General features: G+C 33.6%; 1 protein-coding gene across 7 annotated transcripts in view; it reads right to left on the reverse strand.

The window, feature by feature from the left end:
* Dmd (dystrophin) overlaps nt 1–27,492 on the reverse strand; it is a 2,062,171-nt gene that overhangs the window by 1,502,494 nt on the left and 532,185 nt on the right. For all 7 annotated transcript variants that reach the window (XM_071606751.1, XM_071606753.1, XM_071606749.1 and 4 more), the window contains 2 exons: nt 20,878–21,066; nt 19,457–19,638 (listed from right to left, as the gene is read on the reverse strand). In XM_071606751.1, coding sequence (XP_071462852.1) covers nt 19,457–19,638; nt 20,878–21,066 — 371 coding nt within the window. The remainder of the gene's footprint in view (nt 1–19,456; nt 19,639–20,877; nt 21,067–27,492) is intronic.

Genomic DNA, 27,492 nt, shown 5'->3' on the forward strand with positions numbered 1-27,492 from the left:
CAAAATTTTCAGTATCTTTTGGACATTAAGAATGGCATAAGTAAAGCTCATTATCAATCACCTCTGAAACTATCATTTCTCAGGTTTATTAGAGATCATACATCCCAATTTCTAGAAAGATTCCCATAGTTAACAAAGCATGCATATGCTAACTAAAGTGTGAACAATATTTGGTAATTGAATTAGTAGTATATCTTTTTATTAAAATCCTAGTTATGATCTATTTGAAAAAATATTTCCCATTAGAAAAAAAAAATTCCCATTATTTAGTATTTGTGTGGTGGTTAAAGATGGCCACAAATCATTATTTTTAAAGTTAAATTAATTTCTTTTAAAACTCATACATAAAAATATTAAAATTTTACATATGAGGAACTGTGTGATATTTCAGTACATCCATACACTGCATAACCTTTAAATCAGGTAAAACATATCGTTCTCCTAACTTTATCATTTGATTATGGCAAACACTTTCAAAATCCTTTCTTAAAATATTTTTTAGTTGTAGATGGACCCAATATCTTTATTTAACTTATTTCTTTTTATGTGGTGCTGAGGATAGAACCCACATGCTAGGCAAGGGCTCTACCCTGAGCTACAACCCCAGCTCCCCAAATCCTTTCTTCTATCTTTTTGAAATGTTATTTTTTTAAGATTATTATTTCTAGTCACCCTGCTGTGCTACAGCACTTCAGAATTTCTTACTCTATCTAACCACAACTGTATACCCAGTGATCAACTTTTCCTTATCCCTGACTTATTTTGGCCAATTCAATGGAAAGAATTGACAATGAACCAGTTCTAAATTTAGGCTGTAAGAGAAATGACAGGATTTTTATTTTCTTTTAGAGCCCAGATTCCATGCTATAATGGAGGCAAGGCTAAAGTACTAAATGATTAGTGACCATGTACAGGATTACCCTAGAATATGAAATGCTATCTTAGAAGTAAGTTTCCAGCTGAATGCAGCCCAAGGAGCAATCCCAGCTTCATCACTGGAAGCAGAGGAATAACCTGCCTGAACCCTGCCTATTTTCTTGATTTATAAGATCATAGTGAAATTATAAATTATTATTTTAAGACACTAAAATTTAAAGTCATTTGTTATGCAGAAATAGACAAAGAAATTTTTTTCAATGACACAGGAAATAATGGACTAGGCAATGAATTTAAAGTCCAAAGGCCTAGGTTCATAGCCCAGTGATAAGCCCTAGACCACATTCTAAAACCTTCTCAATTACATATCCAGCATCAGGAACATTAGATAATACCTTGCCTGTCAATTACACAATTTTATAGTGAGGATGAAAATACAAATATGGCATAAGTTCATCCACTGATAGAACAAAAACTTAAGACTCAAATGAGAAATACTAACATTGATTTTAAGGTAAATATTATTTTCAATTTTTTTAAAAGTCATGTTTAAAGCATTTTTGAAAGTACAATATATTAAATACTGATCCTATAAGCAGGTACAATTTTAATTAGAAATTTATTACTCTTATTTATGGAATATTTACTAGAAATTTTCATTAACTGGCACATTTAAATATGCAAAATATATTCATAAGGAGTCTATAAAATTATTTTGATTGAACCATTTACAGACCTTTAACATTTTAGAGGCACAAATACCCTGAGGCACATGGAAATCAGACAGAAATGTAGACATTTTCTTTTTATGGAAACAGAGATGAAACATCCATTTAAGTGAAAGGAAAACTGAAAGTTGTTGTTTAAACCTCTTAGACAATGAATATCATCCCAGCATCACAAGGTATGTAAATAAATATTTTACTTTGTTGTTTTAGTCTATCCATTTGAGAATGGACCAGATAATAAGATTCTATGAGAATAAAAGAATTCACAATAGCAAGACTGTGGAACCAACCTAGATGCCCTTCAATAGATGAATGGATAAAAAAAATGTGGCATTTATACACAATGGAGTATTACTCTGCATTAAAAAATGACAAAATCATAGAATTTACAGGGAAATGGATGGCATTAGAGCAGATTATGCTAAGTGAAGCTAGCCAATCCCTAAAAAACAAATGCCAAATGTCTTCTTTGATATAAGGAGAGTAACTAAGAACAGAGTAGGGTCGAAGAGCATGAGAAGAAGATTAACATTAAACAGGGATGAGAGGTGGGAGGGAAAGGGAGAGAGAAGGGAAATTGCATGGAAATGGAAGGAGACCCTCAGAGTTATACAAAAGTACATACAAGAGGAAGTGAGGGGAAAGGGAAAAATAATACAAGGGGGACAAATGAATGTCAGTAGAGGGGGCAGAGAGAGAAGAGGGGAGGGGAGGGTAGGGGGGATAGTAGAGGATAGGAAAGGCAGCAGAACACAACAGACACTAGTATGGCAATATGTAAATCAATGGATGTGTAACTGATGTGATTCTGCAATCTGTATATGGGGTAAAAATGGGAGCTCATAACCCACTTGAATCAAAGAGTGAAATATGATATATCAAGAACTATGTAATGTTTTGACCAACAATAAAAAATAAAAAAATAAAAAAATAAAAGATTTCATGAATACTGGATGCAGTATCATAACTTGTTTTTGTTGTTTTTTCCTGCTCAGTTTGTCATTATGTTAAGCTAAAACCTTTCACATTTCAAGACTGAAAAACGAACCCACAGTATTACTTACACTTGAATAAAAGTTTCAAGTCTAACACATATGTTTTATTAGAGTTAACAACAAAATTCATTTAAGAATGTCATTTACATTTTAGCTTATACACAGATATTTCATTCAACAAGTATTTATTGAGTTCTGTATGTATGCACGAAACTCCTATTTGTTAGACATGGGCAAAGAAAATACCTATCCTCACAGGGTACAGTGGCACAAGCCTATAATCCCAGCTGCTTTGGAGGCTGAGGCAGGAGGTTCTCAAGTTTAAAGCCAACCTCAGCAAAAGTGGGGCACTAAGCAACTCAGTGAGATCCTGTTGCTAAATAAAACACACAAATAAAGGGCTGGGGATGTGGCTCAATGGTTGAGTGCCCCTGAGTCAATCTGGGGTATCCAAAAGAAACAAACAAAAAATCCTATACTCATCTTTGAATAGCCTGGAGAATCTTAAAGGAATAGATAATTACAATATGACAAGATCATCCTCTGAAAGGAAAATTCACTGGTGGGTGTGACAAATTTAGAAAAAAAACAATAATATCCACCCAGGGAACCTCTGAAAAGAATTTAACTTTCTACAATTTTTCTTGGGATTACAGGAATAATTATGTTTAAGATAACATTTAAAACAGTTTTTACTTTTTCATTGTTGTTTTCTTAGATACCCTAATTAACCAGTAATGTTTGAACAGTCTTTATTGCTTTCTATATTGGGGCTACATGAAACAAATTATCAGGTAGTAAAAGTTGCTGTGCTTTCTTCCTCCCTGAGGCCTCTAAAGAAAGAGCATTAATAAATGCATGTGAATTACAGGCCACAGGTCTCTGGATGAGCAGCAAGAAGGGAGTAGTGAGTGTCCCCGTGTCAAGGCTAGGTCAGAGGAAGAAGTAAACATGAGGGGGTGCTATGAAAAGGTCAGATTAGGAGCCCTCAAAACACCAGGACCCTGTTTGCCAGGTGTGAAAGAAGGGGTAACTTCAGGGAGGGGAAAGCTAACCATTAGGTTAAAATGTCATGAATGCCAATATTAAAATAAATTGGTTAATGTTTACTCAACACTTTGGTGTGATGACCTTGCCATTAAATATTTTATATGTAGTAGTTCAGTGATTCCTAAACAATGGTATGCATTTTAGTTGTAGTTTTTAAAATAGTTTTGGGGGCTAGGGCTATACTTAGTGGTTGAGCACTTGCCTCACATGCATGAGACACTGAGTTTGATTCTCAGCCCCACATAAAAAAAAATAAATAAAACAAAAGTATTGTGTCTACCTACAACTAAAAAAATAAAATAAAATAAAGTAAAATAAAATAGTTTTGATGGCACAATAAAAAAATTGGGTAAATTATTTTAATGTTTTACAGTGTGTATATGTATGTATGTATATATATATATATATATACACACACACATATATATATATGCTTTATATACATATAGTGTACATTAAATTTTATATTCTCAATTTTATAATTTAGAAAGTAAAGCAGTCAAATTAAGTAAAATTATTAAATATATAATGATAAAATGGGTGCTGATAATAAAAAAAAATTAGGAAAGTGTAACATAATTGGCAAGTGTTTGGCAAATATTGAATTACCATATTGTTCCTCTTTACCACCAACTGAGGTATATTATACTATTGTTAATTTATTACTAAGGACACTGGAAGTTCAAAAGTCATAGGAACTTGCAAAAGGTGACAGAGTGGCATTTGAAACCAGTATAAAAATTGGAAACTATTTGTGATCCAAGTCTGTGCTCTTAACTTTGAATTATTTTACTTTGTCATGGAAATAATACTGTATTAGTTGGGCCATACAAATTGCTAATATTTTAGATTTTTGGTCCATAGAAAAGATAATTTCAGTACTGATCAACTTAAATATGATTGAAATGACAAGTTCTACACTTCCAACATTCCAAAGATGCAAATAAATTTGTGAAAATCATCTAATTCACACAGAAAATCTACCTTTCATCTACGAAAAATAAGTTTTCAGTTTTCTTGATTTCCTTTTATTTTTTCAAGTGATCATGTAGAAGGGAAATAAAAGCAAAATGAAAATGGATTATACATATATGACAGGTGAGATAGTGGAATTGGGATAAAACAGTGTAGGGCAGGAGATGGTCCTGACAATACCTGAAAGCAAAAGTATGTCAGGATATGATACTAGGAACTGCTGCAACCAACTTCCACTCACTAAGATCATCTAAGGACAGAGAAAGCTAACAAAATAGACTAAAATAACCTGGGACTTGGACAACATGGAGTTAGAGACTTAATGGTCCCTAGAGTCACCCCACCTGTGAATTTATTGTTCTATAACATAGTAGATATCAGGAAGGTTTTACCACATGCAGTATGTCTAAATATAGATTCTAAGTTAACAGATCTATGATGGGGCCTGAGGTTCACTTTTCTAAGTTCCCAAGGGATGCCTATGGGGTTAGTCTATATATCACACATTAAGGAATACTGGTATAATGCACTCTGTGTGTTGGGTTTTTGTTAGTTGCAATAAAAGGCAATCTAGGAAATTCCATTTTTCAAACAATTTTACTAGAGGGCTGGGGTTGTGGCTCATCAGTAGAGCGCTCACTTCACACATGCGAGGCCCTGCGTTTGTTCCTCAGCACCATATAAAAAATACATAAACAAAATAAAGGTATTGTTTACAACTAAAAAATAAATATTAAAAATATTTACTAGAGATTTGTCTCTTAGCTGACACCCTACTATGGGAATATATCTATATGCACACGAAGGGAGTCAATGGGAACACTGGATATGTTTTATAGAAACTCTGTTAGAGTACATATAAAAAGGCATTCATTGTCTAACCAGGGCTATCCAAAAGAATTCACTATGATGATGTCAATATTCTTTCTGCACTATCAAATATGATTACCACTAGCTATGTGGGGTCAATGTGAACTAAGAAGTTGAATTTGTAACTATATTTAATTATAATAATTTTAATTCAGCTACACATTGCGAGTGGCTGCAATATTGGACAGCACACAACTCTAAATCAACAGATAGACTGACAAAAGTCACAAACCATTATTTAAGTCCTTACCTACACCATTTCATTATACCCTGTAATATGTATAAGGAATGATATCCTGGGATCAGGAATCTAACAATAAACACAGAAGAGAATTTTTTGAAATTTTCATTTTCTAGACAAATTTGTAAATGCAAAATGGTACCTGTTTTCATTAATTTTAGCCTATTATTTGATGGTCTTAATAGCAATTATTGGGCATTATAATGCATTAGAAAATTATATAAAATATTAGGGCTGGGGTTGTGGCTCAGTGGCAGAGCGTTTGCCTAGCATATATGAGGCACTAGGTTTGATCCTCAGCACCCATAAAAATAAATAAAATAAAGGTCCATTGACAACTTAAAAATATTTTTTAAAAAATTATTTAAAATATTAAAAAATATATAACCATATTTTAGACAGTATTCAAATATAGGTATAAACATATGGACTTTGTAAATCCTGGAGAATTATAATTAAAAATTACCAAGAAGTATGAACTCTTTAGGAAGACCAGTTCCTGGGCCCAATTTCCTAGAATTCACCATTATCTGCTAATATGCTATTCTCAAATAAGAATACAACTAGTTAAAGGAAGTGAAATATTATTTTGAATGTCTACATTATAAAAGAACCGCCAACAGTGTTCAATTAACATATCTCACATGCAAAATAAATTATTGGAGGGATACCAGTATGAATTAGAGACACTGAATTTTCAATGCACTTTTTACTTTCAAATATACATCAATTAGTAACTAATATCAAACTGATGAAAGTTAAAAAAATTATTTACTTATTGAAAATGATTCAAAAAGCTTAGCAAACTGGTTACAATGGCTGGATCATATGGTTTTGATTTTAACTCAACAATCATTTAAATTGCAACTAGATGCTTCCAGAACACCAATATATGCTAAATATGTAGTTATGTTAACACCCTTGTTTGGGTTTTTGCTTCATTTCCCCATCAAGAAAATTATTAAAATACATGAGTCTCAGTCCAGGTTTAGTTTCAACTATCATGAAGAAATGGATTAGTGGAATTTATGCAAATAATGCCTTAAGGAAAAAAAATCTGTTCATTAGAATCAATGAGAGAACTTTTCAAACTGATGTCCCAGCCCATGAACAGACCAGTTCAATCAGAATGTCTGGGAATGGAGCCCAGGCATTGATACTTGAAAAAAAAAATCTCCTGCCAGGGATTCTAATGACCATCCAGGGTTGAGAATAACTGGGCTGGTGTTCAGGAATCAGCCATAATTTTCACTTCAGCCTTTGGATACAATTAGCAAATGTTTGAGAGTTGGGTCTGGTCATCATGGCATATCAGAGTTAACATGAACCAGATGTATGGAGATTACATGGAGGCAGAATATGACACATAATTATGTCATTACTGTTGTACTTATAAACTATGCTATAGAGGTCATAAATAATCTATTAAATAGTAATTTGGCCTGGTAAAATTGACACTTTGACACTTAAATATAATTTTATGATAAATAATATTCTTTGTCATATAAGAGAGGTATTATTATGATAAATCCTACTCATGCAGGATATTATATTAGCCCTAATTAGCCTTTTGGTTTATATGAACCAAAAGGCAAGCAAGAGGAGGTAAGAGAGTGGGAACTCAACTGGTTTGGCCTTGGAGCCTGCTTCACCATCATCCTATACTAAGTATGCTAAGGTTAATTTTGTAGAAATGAAGTTTATTTATCTTCTTCATTTTCTTTAAGGCACTAATTATAAAATATGACAAAAAAAAAAACAGGAGAAAGAAGAGGATCATTCGATGGGATTTTAGAAAGTGATGTCATTAACAGATATTTTACACTTTGTTGACCCAAAATGCAAATTACAGTTGATACTGTTGATATAGTTGTTCTCAGTCTAAGCTCTATTTTAATGACAGAAAACACAATAATTCTGAGACCCTTTCTCCTTCAAACATGATTACAATGTAAAATGAATGACCAAATATTTTACATAGTTAGGTGTATCATTAAATAGAGCATTTAGAAAACATGATATATTTGATGCCAGAAATAATACTGAAAGTTTGGTCCTTGTCCCCAATGCCAATTCATGATAAATTAATAATGAGGACACAATTTTGAGAAAAAGGAATAAGAAGGTTTATTGCTTTAATAGCAAAGGAGAAGCACAGGAGACTCCAGTCCCAGAGGCTATGGTTCTGCCCATCAGGGAGAAGAGAGAGCTTTTAAAAAAGCTATTCAAGGGCTGGGCTTGTAGCTCAGTAGTGGAGTGCTTGCCTCGCATGTGTGACATGGCACTGGGTTCCATCCTCAGCACCACATTACAAAAAAATTAAGTAAAGGTATAAAAATTAAAGCTCTTCAAAGGCCACATTCCAGGTGTGCCCTAACAGGGAGTCCCAGGTGCACCCTGATGTGTGTTGAAATTCACTTGTTTATTTGGTAGATAGTCACTTTCTAGTTTCCTTTGACATCTCCTTTCTGTGCAGAACAGATAAATCAATGGTCATCTTGTTCCCTGCCTCCAAATTAGGAAGGGGGAGCAGGAGAAGAGAAAAAGAAAAATATGTCCTTTCTAAAATAACCAAGGGTATATTCATAAAGGTGAAGATCACCACTGTTACAGAAATGTAAACATTGCTTTAAAATAGGAATGAAATGTTGAATTTTTAAAAGAAAAGTTTTGGTTATGTATATGTAAATGCATATAAATGTGTTCTGGTTGTATGGTAGTAATGAATAGGTCATAGCAAACAAATTAGTTTTTCAACTCCCAAGGTTGTAACATTTATCAAAGCTCAATGCATGCCCCATGAAATATACACTTTGGATCTAAAATACAAGTAAATACAATGTCCCTAAATTGTGTAAGACTTCAACCACCACTATTAACTCTTCTATAATTTTATTACTACTACCAGCACCAACATTGCCCTCATATTGCCACATTAAATTTCTGAATGTGTGCCTTCAGTATCAGTGGAGGTAGTTCATGCCTCCTACCCTCTTGTACCATTATGTCTCAACAAATAGATCCTCCTCCCTCCCAATCCTGGATATTCTTTATAAGACCCAGCTGCAAAGCCTGATGTTGGATGGTGTTCTTGTGCCCAGAAAACTTAAACGCTGAAATAGGAGGCATTTTTGTAAAAAAGCAATGTGTCTATCCTCCTCTTTATAGTACTACTGTCATGGAAAGTTTGGTCCTTGTCCCTAATGCCAATACAATAACAAGGACATGGTTTTGAGAAAAAGGAAAAAGAAGTTTTATTACTTTGCTAGCAAAGGAGAAACACAGGGGACTCCAATCCCAGAGGCTGTGGTTCTGCCCAGCAGGGAAAACGGAGGGTTTTTAAAGAAGCTATTCAAAGGCCACATCCCAGGTGTCCCCTGACTACAGGGGATCCCAGGTGAAATTCACTTGTTAATTTGGTAGATAGTCACTTCCTAGTTCTCCCCTTGACATATCCTTCCTGTGGAAAACAGATAACTCAGGGTAATCTTGATCCCAGCTCCCAGGTTAAGGATGGGGAAAGGGAGAAGAAGAAAAAAAAAATGACACTTTTAACAAAAGCAGCAAGGGATACATTCAAAAGGTGAAGTGGACCACTGTTACACTACCTCTCCCACTAATGGATATCTTAGGCCAAGGGAGAAACCAAGAACAGGCCATTTATATTTCTCGAAAATTCCTGATGATTATAATAGTTACCATTATGTGACAGCATGTAACATGATCTTAGAGGCCAAAGTTTTCCAACTACAACCTCACAATAAGTATTTTTAAAAGAACCTAAATTCCTCTTCCTACAAATGGAAATGAAATTTTCAATCTTCCCCGACATTAAACATGCAGTAATATTTATTTTCACTCATAATAGAATATGAAAATAACATTGTTTTTATAAAGGATTCTGTGAGAGAAAATTTTAAAATGTGTCATTGTTTTCAAAGTCTCGATTTATTTTATTCCTTCATTCATTTTGCTTGGTAACAATTTGATTACTAATATTCTTCAACTACCCAGTGGAAGATTAAATTTCAAAATGTAAACAAATTCATTTGCATTTTGAAAACATAAATTCAAAATAGTAACAGTAACATAATAAAGAAGCTACATGGCTGGATGAAAAAGATTCTTGTGGCAAATACATTATGGCAACCCTCAATTCAGTCTTCTTGATTAAATACTTAAAAAGTGAATCAAGATACTCACAGATTGTCATCACAAACCAAGGATCACTACGAAGATACAATGATTGGATGATTATTTAAACTACCTCTAATGAGAATGGGTAATGTTGACCCTCTGAGATTATATTCATTTATATGGCAATAGAAGCCCACTTTCAACTTCACTAATTTTGCCACTACATAGGATCTGGCAAAATGCCTGGCACAGCTAGACACATGATGAATATTTCTTCAGTGAATAAGTAGAATAACTTAATTATCAACCAAGCATAAGGAAACAGTACAATAATTCAGACACTTTTCCAAACAGAAATATTGGAATTAAGATTACAAAAAATGTTAACTTTGGGCTGGGGTTATGGCTCTGTGGTAGAGTGCTTGCCTGGCATGTGTGAGGCTCTGGGTTCAATCCTCAGCACTGCATAAACATAAATAAATAAAATAAAGGTATAGTGTCCATCTGCAACTAAAATTTATTTTTAAAAGTCACCGTCTATTAGATCTGTTTTTAAGACCATTTATTAAATTAATTTTAATCATTTTTAATCAGAATGTAATCATTTTACCATTTGTCAGATGGGCATATTGTTTCTCTAACATGCCTATCTCACTCCTGTCTCAGAATATTTCCACTTGTATATTCCCATTGCCTTAACTATCTGCATTGCTTTTTACTTCCCTTTGTTTAGGGCTCTTCTTAAATACTACCTCATCAGGGAGGCCTTCTTTTATTTATATTAACAAACAATGTTTCACTCATTATCCTCTGCCTTATTTTCATTTTGATAATTTAACCACATATGACATCATATGTATATATATTTTAATTGTCTTCTTTCAATAGAATATAAGTTCAATAAGAAATGGAATCTGTCTTGTTCACTCAATAACTAACATAGTACTGGAACTATGGTAAGTAATAAATGTTAGTTGGATGGATGAAATAGGGATTAAACTTAATTTGGTAATTATCATTATTTATGAGAGAACATTCTGCCAAAAATGCTGCTCTCTCATTTCTATGAATTCTAGAGATTTGGCTTTCTTGTTTATAATTTAAAGTATAAGAGACACATACTTTATATTAGTAAAAAAAAAAAAGAATGTTGACATTAACAGAATTAGTTGTTGACATTAACAGCATTTTCAGAAAAAAAGATACTGTGGCCATATCCATTTACAACTTGACCAAATGCCAGGGTAATATATAAATAACTGTTGCCTCTCATTAGGCCAGCAATATGCTATCAATACTCTTATATTGTATCTATTATATATTCTTGCTCCAGAGTCTTCATATTCCATTAGTTACCTATCGGAAATGGTATTAATACATGCTCTGCATGAAACATCACTAGCACAATTTCTGGAGCTTCTGAAAAAATAAGATATTTGTTCCACCGTACTTGATAGAAAAATATAGAGAGAAGGTGTGTAAGTAGAGGTATACAAAGGAGGTTGAATTAATACTATTTTATGCCAAGAATGGTGGGGCACCACTATTATTCCAGCAACTTAGGAGTCTGAAGCATATCAAGTTCAAGTTCAAGTTCAAGGCCAGCCTCAGTAACATATTGAGAACCCCTAGCAATTTAGCAACACCCTGTCACAAACTAAAAAGTAAAATAAAATATAAAGTGTAGCTCAATTGTGAAGCAACACTGGATTCAATCACCAGTATCTATGTGTGTATGTATATATGTATGTATCTATCTTTCTCTATATATGTATATGTTATATATAACTATATATTACAATGTATAATTTATATATATAATATATATATATATATATATATATAATATTTTGTAATCATTTTAGCTATTTCAGTGCTTCACAAAATAAATATGTTTAGGAATCACCTAGGATCTTGTTAAATTTCAGATTCTGATTCTGCAGATCAGACTGAGAACAAAGCCTGTGTGTTTTTAACAAGTTCTCAGGTAATGCTAATATTGCTAGTCCTCAGGCCACTTTGATCTGCAAGAAATTATCATTCTGACATTACTGGATGAAGTAAAAGAAAATCAATGATTTCCCAAACTGTGATATAATATTACAAGTAGGAGTTGAGATTATGCAGCTTTAAAATTACAACAAATTCAGTTCAAACATAGAGCTACCTGAAGTATTTTATTGTGCGGTTCATCCATCCATCCATTCATATATTCATATATGTAATATGTTAGTCACTTCATTTGGGGAAAAACAACTCACCATTTGTTCAGCACCTCCTTTACTCTATACACTCTCACATATATTATTTCATTTCAAGATTGGAACATACATTTTGGGGGATAAAAGATGAACCATATTTGTTAGACATATTTTTCTCTCCAGTCAATGTGTTGATGTTAATTCCCAATGATTTTCCACGTTATCAGTTGTGTTTTTACCCATATTCTATTCATATCGCTCCTCCTGCTGATGTAAACCAGAACATAACTTCACTTGGCCTCCTTACTACTTGCTTTCATGTTTTTCCCATACCAGCACAAAGGTTTTAGTTTTCCCCTGCATGTCCTAACCACAATTATCAGAGAAGTTGATGGAACTTGCTGTGCTTATCTTTATGAATCCTTGTAGAAATGCCAGTAAATCTCTTTTGCTCTCTGCAGGTTGCATTTTTCAATCAAATTAATTAGTTTATTCATAGAGAAGAAAATCTTCTGTTGTCCCTACACCAGTTGTCTTCTTGTACTTCCACAGTTGGAAGTTTTGTCTTTTTCCTCTCTCTCCCTCACCTCCTACTACCCTTAGGGTATTATGCTACATAAAACGGAAGCAAAACAAAAATCATTTAGCTTCTTTCTAACTTAGGATTTCTTACTGAAGAATGTCAGCAGACATTGGGTTGTTTTCATTGTTTTGTTTTGATTAATGAAACCAGTATCACTTAACTCTCTTATTTCCATGTGATAGGCATGCTTAGAGATTTGTAACTAACCAATATCAGCATAGTGATTCTAAACTACCAGTTCACAGCATGTCTTAACAAACTTCTTCAGTGTATTAGTTTTCACTTCATCATTAATTTATATGCATGGGTCCCAGAACTGGGGAGGAAAGAAAAAAGGAAGGAAAGAATCAAATGAGAGTAGAGTAAAAAAAAAAAGTGGAAGAAAGGAAGGAAAACCATTAATATTTTTATGTTTTAACTGAATTCTTTGTGTGCATATTTTAAATGTCTTCATTGTGAAAAAATAATTTCAAATGCAATTTTCATCATTCTTATCATGCAGAAAAATTCTCAAATATACTCTTTGAAAAAAAATGAATGAGGTAATTTGAGTTGGATTATATATATGGAATATATATATATATATATATATATATATATATATATAGAGAGAGAGAGAGAGAGAGAGAGAGAGAGAGAGAGAATGCAAATTGATATGATATGGTTAAAGTACTTAACCTATGAAAAAACATATTATTTTTAAGTGTGTTCTTTCTTTACATTTTATAATAATTTTGCATTCACAAACTACTTTTTCAAACTATATCTCAACCAGCATCTTTTATTGGTGTATTAGTCTCACAGACCTGTCATTGTTGTATGAATCAGTTGAAACCAAGAATCACAGAGGAGAAGTATATTGCCCCAGTTCACATTTAAAAAATGTTTGAGAAAGTGAGAGCTTCTCCTTTAAATAAACTGGTGAAGATTTTAGACACAGTGAAAATGAGAGAATGTTATTACTCATTTCTAAAAATCTTATTATTTTGAATAATTATTGTTTATAAGACAAATAGCAGTTCCTAAATGTATAAAAGTAGTGCCTGTAAGAACAAAGCAAGGATTACTATTTCCAAAGCAAAAATCATTTTAACTGTTAAAAAGGGAAAAAAATGAACTAAAAATAAATACAAAGAAAAGGCTAAACACAACTACTACCTTGTTTAAAACACTAAAATCTGGCATATTGCAATGCACTAATAACTGTCCTCCCTTTATTCCATGGCTTAGCTAAAATGCCTTCTTTTTTAATTTTTTTTTTTTTTTTTTTTTTAGTTTTAGGTGGACACAATACCTTTTTATTTTTTTATGTGGTGCTGAGGATCAAACCCAGGGCCTCACACATGCGAGAAGAACACTCCACGGCTGAGCCCCAGCCCTAGCCCCTAATATGCCTTCTTGACAGGTCTCCTACTTAAAGCCTTCTATGGCTTTTTCCTTCAACTCAGTCTAGAACTCAATGCCCTTATCTTTTACCTTTAGTGAGGCTGCCATATATTATCAGGTACCTACTTGTATTTCAATCATATATCATGCCTTATCTCTCTAAGCTTCCCTCCTGCAACTCTTCAGTCCCATAGGCCTTTTGATCCCTCCACCAAGCTGACCTATCCCTCTTTTATGGCCTTTGGATGGTTATTCCTACTGCCTGAAATACTCTTCATCCTTATCTGCAAATGCTGACTTCTTCCAATCATTCAAATCTCAAGCTAAATGATACTAATATTGAAAGTCCTTCCTGGATCACAAAGTTGAAAAGTAGCCCCTCAACCACTCTAACATACTACCTTTCAGTCTCTTTAAAATCTATATTCCTATTTGCTATTTTTCTTGTTTGTGGTCTTTTTATTATTGGCTGTCAGTGACTCCAGAATATAAGCTCCATGAGATCTGGGACTTTATCTCTTATGATTACTATTGTGTTCTCAGTGCCTTGAGTTGTATCATAACTCAATGTCTTCCAATAATGTTATTAATATACATATATATATATACATTATATGTACATTAATATATATGTACATTAATATACATATATATTACATATATCACAATATATATCAAACAATTTGTTGTTAGTAAATATATTGGTAGATAAAATTAACAAATGCTGAATATAAATGTTTTTAAATTTTAATTGCAAGCTTATCTTTATTTCAAATTTTCTTTTTTACTTTTGTTATATCAATTTAAGCACTCCTGCATGTTTTCAGTTATACCTAATATGCTTAGAGAAAACATAATTATCATTCCTCTCATCCCTAAACCTAGTCTTAGGCAGGGATAATGGCTTCTGACTTGTCTATCCACATCCTTTCTTTGGAAGAGAGAGATAAGAAGTATAGACTAATGCATTTTTGATTACTACCAATTTACTTGTCTAAATCAATAATATGTTTGATAATAATATGTAATGCTCCAAACTGAAGTTAGTCATAAGTATAATGATTATGATAGAAAAAACTTGCTGATATTAATTTAAAGCATTAAATAAAATCTAGAATTAATATTTTTGAATGACAATGTCCTTTGTTCCTAATCAGATTTTTGTTTCCTCCCACAATACTGTCAAAAATAAGGCCCAGCAAAATTTGCATGATGCCTTATCTCATTTAATAGAATTTAACAGGTTTTATGCATGAACATGCACAAAGTTAGCACAAGTGGCATCAAATTCTCAGTTATCCACAAACATTCGTATTTCTTTTTTTTTTTTTTATAATTTTTATTGTTGGTTGTTCAAAACATTACATAGTTCTTGATATATCATATTTCACAATTTGATTCAAGTGGGTTATGAGCTCCCATTTTTACCCCATATACAGATTGCAGAATCACATCAGTTACACATCCATTGATTTACATATTGCCATACTAGTGTCTGTTGTATTCTGCTGCCTTTCCTATCCTCTACTATCCCCCCTCCCCTCCCCTCCCCTCCCCTCTTCTCTCTCAGCCCCCTCTACTGACATTCGTTTGTCCCCCTTGTATTATTTTTCCCCTTCCCCTCACTTCCTCTTGTATGTACTTTTGTATAACTCTGAGGCTCTCCTTCCATTTCCATGCATTTTCCCTTCTCTCTCCCTTTCCCTCCCACCTCTCATCCCTGTTTAATGTTAATCTTCTTCTCATGCTCTTCGACCCTACTCTGTTCTTAGTTACTCTCCTTATATCAAAGAAGACATTTGGCATTTGTTTTTTAGGGATTGGCTAGCTTCACTTAGCATAATCTGCTCTAATGCCATCCATTTCCCTGTAAATTCTATGATTTTGTCATTTTTTAATGCAGAGTAATACTCCATTGTGTATAAATGCCACATTTTTTTTATCCATTCATCCATTGAAGGGCATCTAGGTTGGTTCCACAGTCTAGCTATTGTGAATTGTGCTGCTATGAACATCGATGTAGCAGTGTCCCTGTAGCATGCTCTTTTTAGGTCTTTAGGGAATAGACCGAGAAGGGGAATAGCTGGGTCAAATGGTGGCTCCATTCCCAGCTTTCCAAGAAATCTCCATACTGCTTTCCAAATTGGCTGCACCAATTTGCAGTCCCACCAGCAATGTACAAGTGTACCCTTTTCCCCACATCCTCGCCAGCACTTGTTGTTGTTTGACTTCATAATGGCTGCCAATCTAACTGGAGTGAGATGGTATCTTAGGGTGGTTTTGATTTGCATTTCTCTGACTGCTAGAGATGGTGAGCATTTTTTCATGTACTTGTTGATTGATTGTATGTCCTCCTCTGAGAAGTGTCTGTTCAGGTCCTTGGCCCATTTGTTGATTGGGTTGTTTGTTCTCTTATTGTCTAATTTTTTGAGTTCTTTGTATACTCTGGATATTAGGGCTCTATCTGAAGTGTGAGGAGTAAAGATTTGTTCCCAGGATGTAGGCTCTCTATTTACCTCTCTTATTGTATCTTTTGCTGAGAAAAAACTTTTTAGTTTGAGTAAGTCCCATTTGTTGATTCTAGTTATTAACTTTTGTGCTATGGGTGTCCTATTGAGGAATTTGGAGCCCGACCCCACAGTATGTAGATCGTAGCCAACTTTTTCTTCTATCAGACGGCGTGTCTCTGATTTGATATCAAGCTCCTTGATCCATTTTGAATTAACTTTTGTGCATGGCGCGAGAAAGGGATTCAGTTTCATTTTGTTGCATATGGATTTCCAGTTTTCCCAGCACCATTTGTTGAAGATGCTATCCTTCCTCCATTGCATGCTTTTAGCCCCTTTATCAAATATAAGGTAGTTGTAGTTTTGTGGATTGGTTTCTGTGTCCTCTATTCTGTACCATTGGTCCACCCGCCTGTTTTGGTACCAGTACCATGCTGTTTTTGTTACTATTGCTCTGTAGTATAGTTTGAAGTCTGGTATCGCTATACCGCCTGATTCACACTTCCTGCTTAGCATTGTTTTTGCTATTCTGGGTCTTTTATTTTTCCATATGAATTTCATGATTGCTTTCTCTATTTCTACAAGAAATGCCGTTGGTATTTTGATTGGCATTGCATTAAACCTATAGAGAACTTTTGGTAATATCGCCATTTTGATGATGTTAGTTCTGCCTATCCATGAACAGGGTATATTTTTCCATCTTCTAAGATCTTCTTCTATTTCTCTCTTTAGGGTTCTGTAGTTTTCGTTGTATAAGTCTTTCACCTCTTTTGTAACATTCGTATTTCTCAATTTGCTTTGTTTAAATAAAATTTTGTGTATGTGTATTCAAAGTAATTATCTAGAAAATACTATGTTTTACAAGGGGTTCCTTATTAGTGTCTCAATTTTAATACTCTTAAGTTGTTTTCATGAAAGCTATGATGACTAAAAGGTTGTTCTTGCATTCCTGATGATCATTCTAAAAATCTTAACACAAAAAAGTACCCCAATTTTTCCTGTGATCAAAGGTATTTCTATGCTGAACTTATTTAAGTAGTACTATTGCCACTTTAGGATTTTTATCATCCATTGTGATGTGGGTGAGAAAATCACATACACATTTTGTATGTATGAACATTGGGTATCATCTAATGATAGATGTCCCTTTAACAAGGGGATTTTTTGAAATAAATTTTTTTAAATGTTATAATAATAGAAGACGTGGAATTTCAATTCCAGTTGGAATTATCTTTCTCGCAACTCATTCTCACACTGCAATTAATTAATTGATTAGTATGAATAATTAATACCATGTTGTTAGTCCTAATGAAAAAAGGGAGCACAGGAATAATGGGGAAATGTATTTAGTTTCCTGAAGAATATTGAAAAATGAAGTTCTCAAAAGAGAACACTGAAGTATCAGTATGGGAAGGTCAGTAAAAGAGGAGATTGAATTTTTAACTTTTTTTACCCCTGAGGTTACTCTAGTTAAGTCACATAGATCATTGCAAAAAGAAGTTATAGCTTGTAGACAGTTGGCATATGACCACAAGTAGGTGGTTCTGTATCTTATGATTTATGATGATAAATGAGTGAAGTAAATAAATTGACCTGTGGGTATTAGGGGGAGGCAAACTCAATACTTATAACTATTATAATTCTCACCTCCAAGGTTAGTTGCAATCATTTCAGCAGGGAAAACATGCCAATATGCATAGACTAATATCTCTTAGCTTGGAATATTGATATAGTTTTGAAAATTCTTTCTTAAATAGGCCTTACTATTCTTTCAAGAAGACATGAGCTTAAAAATGTGTTTTTCCCCTCCCTTTTGTCATACTATAATTTAGTACTGGAATAGCAATCCTCCCAGCATATCTAATGAGTTTCTTTAGTCCTATTTTAAAGCTTTTAATCTTTATAAATAATAGCTAAGTAAACTTAAGGCACTTGGACAATTTTGTTAGCTTAATGTATTCAAATCCACAGTTGGCACTTCATTTCTTTTCATTTAAAAATAAATCTATCTTGTCTCGATAGGCTCTACATGAATACACACACCTAACAATATAAATCAAAGCAACACATCCAGAATGATGAAATCTGCTTTTTACCTTTACAAGAAATATGCTATTTTCAGAAAGGTCTCAAAAACTTTTTATTAAGTCAATATAAAATCTCAAAATAATTCATAGTCATACTGTATTTGAATAAGGATTTCTAAATGCAGTTGAGAAACTTTTTTTTTTTTTTTATTTCAAGAGGATTTCCATAGACAGATGAGTAACTCTTTAATATCTTCATGGGCTTTTCCTTCAGAAGAGAAGTTTCCTGTCAACTGTAGCTAATAGGTGATTTTATGTACATGGATTCCTGTGTATGCATCTGTGCCTTCTACATTCATTATGACAAAATGTTGGATATTCTTAAAGCATAGTTCTATAGATAACAGTCTACCTATGTGATATCTCCACTTCTGTTGCAAAACTGAAAACCCATAGTTACTGACATGACAATCCAACTATAATGTCTCATGAAGAAAAGCCACAAGCCTTAAGAACAAACTGAGAATCCAGCCTAAGCCACCAAGCTGCATCAAAATAATAGTAAGATTCTAAACCTTGCTCTTTTTATTTAATTTTTTCACAGTATATTGATAAACTTTTATTTTATTCATTTATATGCAGTGCTGAGAATCAAACCCAGTGTCTCACACCTGCTTGGCAAGTGCTCTACCACTGAGCCACAACTCCAGCCTGCTCTTTTTATTTTGAGATGGGGGGGGGTCTCACCAAGTTGCCCTGGCTGGCCTTGAACTCATGATCTTCCTGCCTCAGTCTTCCAGGTAGCTGGGATAACAGACATGTGCCATCTTATCTGGATAAATTTGCTATTTTTGTTAGTTAAATATAAATGAAGACTTACTTGCTTTGTTTTTCCATGCTAGCTACCCTGAGGCATTCCCATCTTGAATTTAGGAGATTCATTTGTTCTTGTACTTCAGTTTCTTCATCTTCTGATAATTTTCCTGCTCCAATCAGCTGACTTCCCAACTGTAGAACACTACCAACTCGTCCCTGATGGGATGTCAAATCCATCATATATCCCTGACAAAAAAAAAGTTAACAATTATAATAAATGCTTTATGCAATTGAATTTGATTTATTTTTTGAGTTTTAAACCTGTAGTTCATTAAATGTATGTTCCCATTTCAATTTTGGGTTTTTTTTTGGGGGGAGGGGGTACCAGGGATTAAACTGAGGGGCACTCAACCACTAAGCCACATCCCCAGCCCTATTTTATATTTTATTTAGAGACAAAGTCTCACTGAGTTGCTTAGTGCCCCACTTTTGCTGAGGTTGGCTTTGAACTGGCGATCCTCCTGCCTCAGCCTCCCAAGCCACTGGGATTACAGGCATGTGCCATGGCACCCTGCAGCATTTCAATCTCAAATGAAACTGTAAACCATTTTTTTTAGTTGTCAATGGACTTTGTTTTATTTATATGCAATGCTGAGAATTGAACCCAGTAACTCACACATGCTAAGCAAGCACTCTACCCACTAAGCCACAACCCCAGCCCTGTAAACCATTTTTAAATATTTATTTTTTTAGTTGTAGTTGTACACAATATTTTATTTCTTTATTTTTGTGTGGTACTGAGGATTGAACCCAGGGCCTTGCACTTGCTAGGCAAGTGCTCTACCACTGAGTCACAATCCCAGCCCTGTAAACATTTTAATATGAATTAAAGTTACTATCTTAGGACACTTTCTATAGAAGCAAACCCTGAGAGAGAGATTTTAGTGCAAGTGATTTATTAAGAAAGAGCTCCCAGAAGGACGTGCAGGAGTACTGAAGAAGCAACAAAGAATGTAGGAAGGAGAGGAAGCCAAGCAAGCATATTATCTTGGGCTTTTCCTTCAGAAGAGAAGTTTCCTGAAGTCTCCCTCTGAAGGTAGTACAACCCACTATCACTCAGGTATTCTGAGGTATACTTCAGAATTATGATTTTTGATGATAACTGTTGGAACATACCTATATTTCAACATACCTAAGAATTATCCCTTGTTATTGCCTTGGCATAAGGGGGCTGGGATTTTAAATTCTTACAGGAGTCATTGGCAAACCAGATCTTAACCCCTTGGAGAGTTGTTCTCCAAAAGAGAACTTCAAGTACTGGCTGATGAAATCCTAAGCACATAAACATTATTTGTTTCCATCTCAAAATGAAACTATATTTACAAATTACAATGCTCTTTTATAGAGTAATTGAGGAAAAAGAAAGGGGGACTTGCCATTATAAGTCATGTGCTTGATTTCATAAATCAATGCTTTTTGTTTTACCTCATGAGTATGAAATTGTTCTTTTACTTCTTCTACATCATTCGAAATCTCTCCTTGTGCTTGTAACGTGTCTTCAGCAGAAAGAAGCCATGAGAGTACTTCTTCTAAAGCTGTTTGGTAACTGTCCAGGTTTACTTCAGTCTCCATCAATGAACTGCCAAATGACTTCTCTTCAGAAGCTTCCAAATGCTAAACAATAAAATAAATTGGGTGTTATACAATTAGTGTCTTTGCAGACTGTTCCAGTACATTAAATGATAAATCGAATGAAATATTTAAATGCTAGAAATGTCCACTTGCATTATCAGAGACATGAACAGCAGACACATACAATACCAAGCCTGCATTTTAACATCCTCACAAATACACAGATTCACAAATGACAGCTGGCATCCACACTAAATTAACATTTTATTAATGCTCTTCTGGATTACTATAAAGAGTGAATTAGTATATGATCTTTATAGGTTGCCTTTAAAATGCTATGCAATTTCATCCATAGGTTATATTTTCCAGTTCATATTTAAAATATTTTACACATACATTACTGGAATTATATTTACATGTATTTGGAATTGCTTTAAAGGAAACATTTCTTCCAAGATGACCTTGTATAAGAAAATATTTCCAAAACTTCACAGAACAGTAAAAGTATCAATAAGAAAATAACTGTGTGTGTAGAGGAAATGAAGATAAATTTTTAAAAAATATGTTGAAGACTTGTCTAAAACTTCTAACAGGATAAAAATATTTATAAACTTTAGCATTTATTTCCAGGAGACAAATAACTTAACTAGCAAGACAATTTCTTACTCTTGCTATGAAATAGGTGCTTCCCAATATAAACTGTTACAAATATGTTTCTTGAAATTTCCACTAGAATCCTAAAGCTAAGTATAAACAGTACAAAGTGCCCATACTCTAAAGAAAAAATCTAAGCTCTTATGAAGGAATTGCTAAAAGGTTATCATAAAACTGATCTTACAACCCCTAACCTACTATCTAGCTCAAAGGTGCTTAAGGTGAAGAAAGGATATTGACTGGAGAAATTTTATTAGAAAGGGTTCTTCTGGAGTGGGTGGACTTCTGAATGGCCAAAACTCCCCACCCAAAGCCAAGCAATAGAGACAGGGTCATTTACACAATTCAGCATTCGCCTCTAAACCTGGCATGCATTGGCTGATATTCAGCTACTATGAGAACAATTCCATGAAGCATCAGAAGATATCTGTTGGGATGACTTACATGCTGTTTTAACCTTAGGACAATTATTAAGGGAAAATATTTGAATAAATAGAAAAGTCTACATAAGTTTTTCTTTGAGTCAAATGCACTGATGACGGGTTTCTGGGCATCAGAAATCATGACTGTATTTAAGAGTTTCATGATGAAGTAAAGAACATAGGCAAACAGTTCATGGAGTTAAACAGAGTCAAAAGAATATTGAAAAAGTGTTTGGAAAGGAGTCTTGTGTGCACCCCAATTACTGCAAGCCAGCACAGGATCCTAACAAGAGATTTTGAAAATGAAACAAAATATGATATGTCAAGAGTTATTGGTTTTGAACAACCAATTAAAAAAAAGAAAATGAAACAAAAGGCAACATAAAATTTCCAGGAGCTATTTGGAAATTTTATGTTCTTGCCTAGAGGAAACCCAACTTTTTTTTAATATATACATTATTTTATTTACTTATTTTTATGTGGTTCTGAAGATCAAACCCAGTGTATCACATGTGCTAGGATAGTGTTCTACCACTGAGCCACAACCCCAGCCCTGGAAATTCAACTTTTGATGGTTTTCCCCCTGGTATGACTGTCTTATATTTCTAGACCACCTCAATGGTGGGCCTTAGTCAACTGAGCTGCCAGCAACAACCTAATTGTGCTCTTATGATAAATTCTCCAGTTTTAAAACCAATATAATTGTAAATTTCCCCCAACTGTTAAATCCTTTAAGATGACAAAGCATAGTGGCAATTGTTAGAGTTATCTTTTCATCAAACAATGTACTCCTTTCCTGTTTATAGAGAACTGTCCAAAATAGGCCATTCTGGTAAGTCAAAATCACCTACCTTTAGTATCTCAAATAGAGAATTATTCACATGGGATCCCAAAGGGATCGGTAATGTATTACACATTCCATAGTGTATCCTTTTTTATCTTGAAATATTAATAGTCAATATCAAAGTAAGCATTAAGGAGAAAAGTTAAAATGGTAGCCTAAAAAGATGTGTCTAGGTGGAATCACAATTGTGAACTTGTGTACTTACCGCAGGACCCTGAATTCAAAAGAAACCCAAGTTTGGGCTGGGGCTGTAGATCAGTGGTAGACTACTTGCCTAGCATGTGTGAGGCACTGCGTTTGATCCTTAGCACCACACAAAAATAAAACAAATAAGATAAAGGCATGCTATCCATCTACAACTACAAAAAAAGGAACCTAAGTTTATTTTATCTGTTGTTGCTATTTTTAACTTTTTAATAATTTTGTCTTAGTACTTGGGTTTTTAAAGAGAAGTCCAATGGGATGAGGAAGCATGGATTTGAGAAGAGGAGATACATGCAATATGTGTGTCTCCTCCTTGTACATATAGTGTTTTCAATGCCCCTTGAGTACAGAAGTCTGGTGAACTCACAGTATTTAAGTTTAACAAGACTCAAAGAGAAAAGAAGATGAGACTTTTATGTCTATAACCGAGTAAAGGAGGGCACTCAGAGCCCCAGTCCCTGGTAGATCATGCTTCCCATTTGAATCAGACCTTATTTGAAATGCAGAAAGAAGGCAATTCTAATAAAACACAAAAGACCAAGAACCCCTATAATGTCCTTTCCTCTATGTGCTACCTGCCTGCTTGAGCAACTTAACTGAAACTGATCACACAGAAAGAAAAAGTTAAAGGACCCAAAGTTCCTTTTGCATTTCAGTCGTTGCTTACTCAGTAAGCTGAAAAGAGGAAGTATTGCTAGAATATAAGCATTTCAAAAAGTAAAATAAAAACAACTAATTTGTGTGTTTCTACATTCTGGTAAGAATGAATACATATACATTTTCTAGCAATGAGATGCAAATTATACAATCTGGTGATTTTTGTATGAGTTAAACCCTCTTAAAATGGCATTCACAACTGAAATTGCACAATATAACAATGAACAGTAAAATCCAGCTTAACACTTTAAATTTTTGACTGTCTTTATTCACTATAATATTAAATAGCAAATAAACACCATGAAAAGTGAGAGGGAGCATGGAATAAACAGCTTTATATTTTAGTAATTTTAATATACTCTTTTCCTACTCTTTGAATAAGGAGTTGTGCATTTCATTTGGGGGGGGGCCGGCAGTGCTGGGAATTGAACCCAGGACTTTGAGCATGTTAGGCAAGTGCCTACCACTAAGCCATATCCCCAGCCTCCAAGCATTTCATTTTTAACTGGGACCTACAAATTATGAAACCAGTCTTGTATCTAAATTAAAAACACTTCAATCCAATTCTGAACTTCTGCCTTCTCTAGGTTACAAGTGAGAGGAAGTGGATATTTATTATGGCAGTAGTAGAATGTGGTTGTTAACCTCAGGGGCTTTAGAGGTAAACAGTGGGTGTTTGTATCTTGACTCTGATCTAAGGTCTTATCATATTGGGTAGCTACTTAGCCCTTCTATAACTCTGATATATAAAATGGGAACAGTAATACTTTCTTCCCTAATAAGATCATGCTAAGATTTAAAGAAGAGTATATAAAGTACTTGGTAGAATGCCTGACTTTGTATAATAACACAATACATTTTGTTATAGTTGTAATTATTATTAGATTCCTATTTACATAAGAACTATTTTGAAACATATCCTGCCCCAAGGTTATCTGTTTAAGTCACTGCCCAGATTTCTGGAACCAGACAATTATTGTAGAAAAATGACTCCAAAAACGTATAAGCTTCAATGATTTAAATAAGCTGTTACAGATTTGAACCTAAATTTAGTGTCTTTTTTAGAGTTCTTTAAAATCATTAGAAATCTTGCATTCAAATATCTTCTCTAAATAATAAATTGTAAAAAGCATATAATTCAATTTATACAACACTATACCATTGTGCAAATTTAATTAAAAATTAAATACTTTAACATTTACTGATAGTTAATATAGGCATACATTTTGGAGAAAAATTTAAAAGCCATATTCTTTAAACACATGTACTTTAAAAGACATCTAAATGATTTGTCTGAAGGTGTTCATAAAACAAAACTTTTTCACAGATAACCTTCTTAAATTTACATTAAAACATGGATGACCAGGACTGGTCATGGATGACCACTCAAGTAGTAGCGTGCTCGCCTGGCATGCGCAGGGTGCTGGGTTTGATCCTCAGCACCACATAAAAAATAAAGACGTTGTGTCCACCGAAAACTAAAAAATAAATATTAAAACTCTCTCTCTCTCTCTCAAAAAAAAAAAAAAAAAGCATGGATAAACTGAGTAAAAATATGAATAACTTAATTATCTACATCCATAACATCAACTATATATACATACATTTTACTATATACAAAATTATGATCAAACTTGTCATTTCGGCTCTGAACAATTCTTTCTTTATATAAACCATTGTTTTTTATATTCAAATTTATTATCTATCAGTGATTTATGAAATAAAATTTGTAGGTTGTGACAAGGAATATTTTAGAATTAAAATTTAAAATAAGAGTCTCTCACTTATACTAAGGATTATTATTATTTTCAAAATTCTTGTTTCAGTTTTGCATACTGTATGTATGTATATCTCTGTGTATGTGTTTGTGTGTTTGTGTTTACACATGCACATTTCTTCTGGGTCAAAATTATTTTTTTTCTGCAGTTCATGAAACAAAATTGGAAATGATTCTAGGATTTCAGATGAGGTGAGTTAATGAAAGAGTAAACTTGCTTGAATTCCACATTTGTTCATTTTCAGTAGAACCCTTGGAATAAAAGACACTTAATTTAAAACATCTTTCACAAACTATTTACAGTTAAAGAGACAATAGAGAGGGTTATGCTTTAAGTTTCAACATTCTTAAATATGTTTTTATCATCATAGAATTTCATATAGAACATATGTGTGTGGCCAGTTTATACATGCCATAGCACATTTTCTAGGAAACTTGGAACTATTTTTTGTGAAAGATATGAGTACAAGAAAGACACTCATTTATAAATTGAGTTATTTGTTTTTTTTTGGTGTTAAGTTTTTGAGTTCTTTATATATTCTGGATATTGAAGCCCTATCTCAGAAGCAGGTAGCAAAGGTCCTGTCCTATTCTGTAAGCTCTTGCTTCATACTCTTGTTTACTTAACTGTGCAGAAGATTTGAATTCAATAGCATTGCATTTATTGATTTTTGGTCTTACTTCTTGTGCTTTCCGGATCTTATTAAGAAAGTTGGTTCCTGTGAAACATGTTGAAGTGTTGGGTCTACATTTTCTCCTAGAAGTTGCTCAGTTTCTGGTCTAATTTCTAGTTCTTAATCCACTTTGAATTTAATTTTGTGCAAGTTGAGAAATAGGGATTCAGTTTCAATCTTCTACATATAGATATTTCTCAAAAGAAGAAATATACAAATGGCCAACAAATGCATGAAAAAAATGTTCAACATCACTAGCAATTAGAGAAATGCAAATAAAAACTACAGTTAGATTTCATCTCACTCCAGGCAAAATGGCAATAATCAGGACTACAAGTAACAATAAATGTTGGTGAGCATGTGGAAGAAAAGGTACACTCATACCTTGCTGGTAAAACTCCAAATTGGGGCAACCACTCTGGAAAGCACTGTCAAGATTCCTCTAAAAACTTGGAATAGAACCAGTATTTGAACCAGTTAACCCACTTCTTGGTATATATCCCAAAGAATTTTTAAAAAATCATACTACAACAAAACAGCCACTTCAATGCTTAAAAAAGCTCAATTCATAATAGGTAAGCTATGGAACCAACATAGGTACCCTTCAACAGATGAATGTATAAATCAAATGTGGTATATTTACACAATGGAGTATTACTCAGCCATAAAGAAGGTGACAATTATGTTATTTGCCTGAAAATGGATGGAACTGGAGACTGTAATACTAAGTGAAATAAGATCCAGAATGTGAAATGTTTAATGTTTTCTCTTATATGTGGAAGGTAGTCTAAAATGATGAGGAACAAAAGAGAACATAAACAGGGGCAGGGAATTTCATCAAAATAAAGACCAGTGAAGTAGAAGAAGGGAATTAAGGAGGAGGGGAAAGGAAGAGGGATGAGATAAGGGAAAAAGAGTAGAATGAGTCTAACCTAACTTTCCTATATTACCTATATAAATATACTACAGTGAATCTCACCATTACATATATCTTAAAAAACTAATTTTAGAAAACTGTAAGTAAACAGCAGAAAGATCAGCAGAGTTTAGGAAAGGGTACAAGTGGAAGAAGAAGGGGGAGGTTAAGGGGAAGTACTAGGGACTACATTAGAGAAAAATTACATTCCATGCATTTATAATTATGACAAAATGAATGCTAATGTTATGTATAACTTATATGAGCCAATAAAAATGAAAAAGAAGATAGACAGCAGTCTTTTCTTGAATGGAGATATC

Source organism: Marmota flaviventris, chromosome X (assembly GCF_047511675.1).
Source record: "Marmota flaviventris isolate mMarFla1 chromosome X, mMarFla1.hap1, whole genome shotgun sequence".
Classification (NCBI taxonomy): domain Eukaryota; kingdom Metazoa; phylum Chordata; class Mammalia; order Rodentia; family Sciuridae; genus Marmota; species Marmota flaviventris.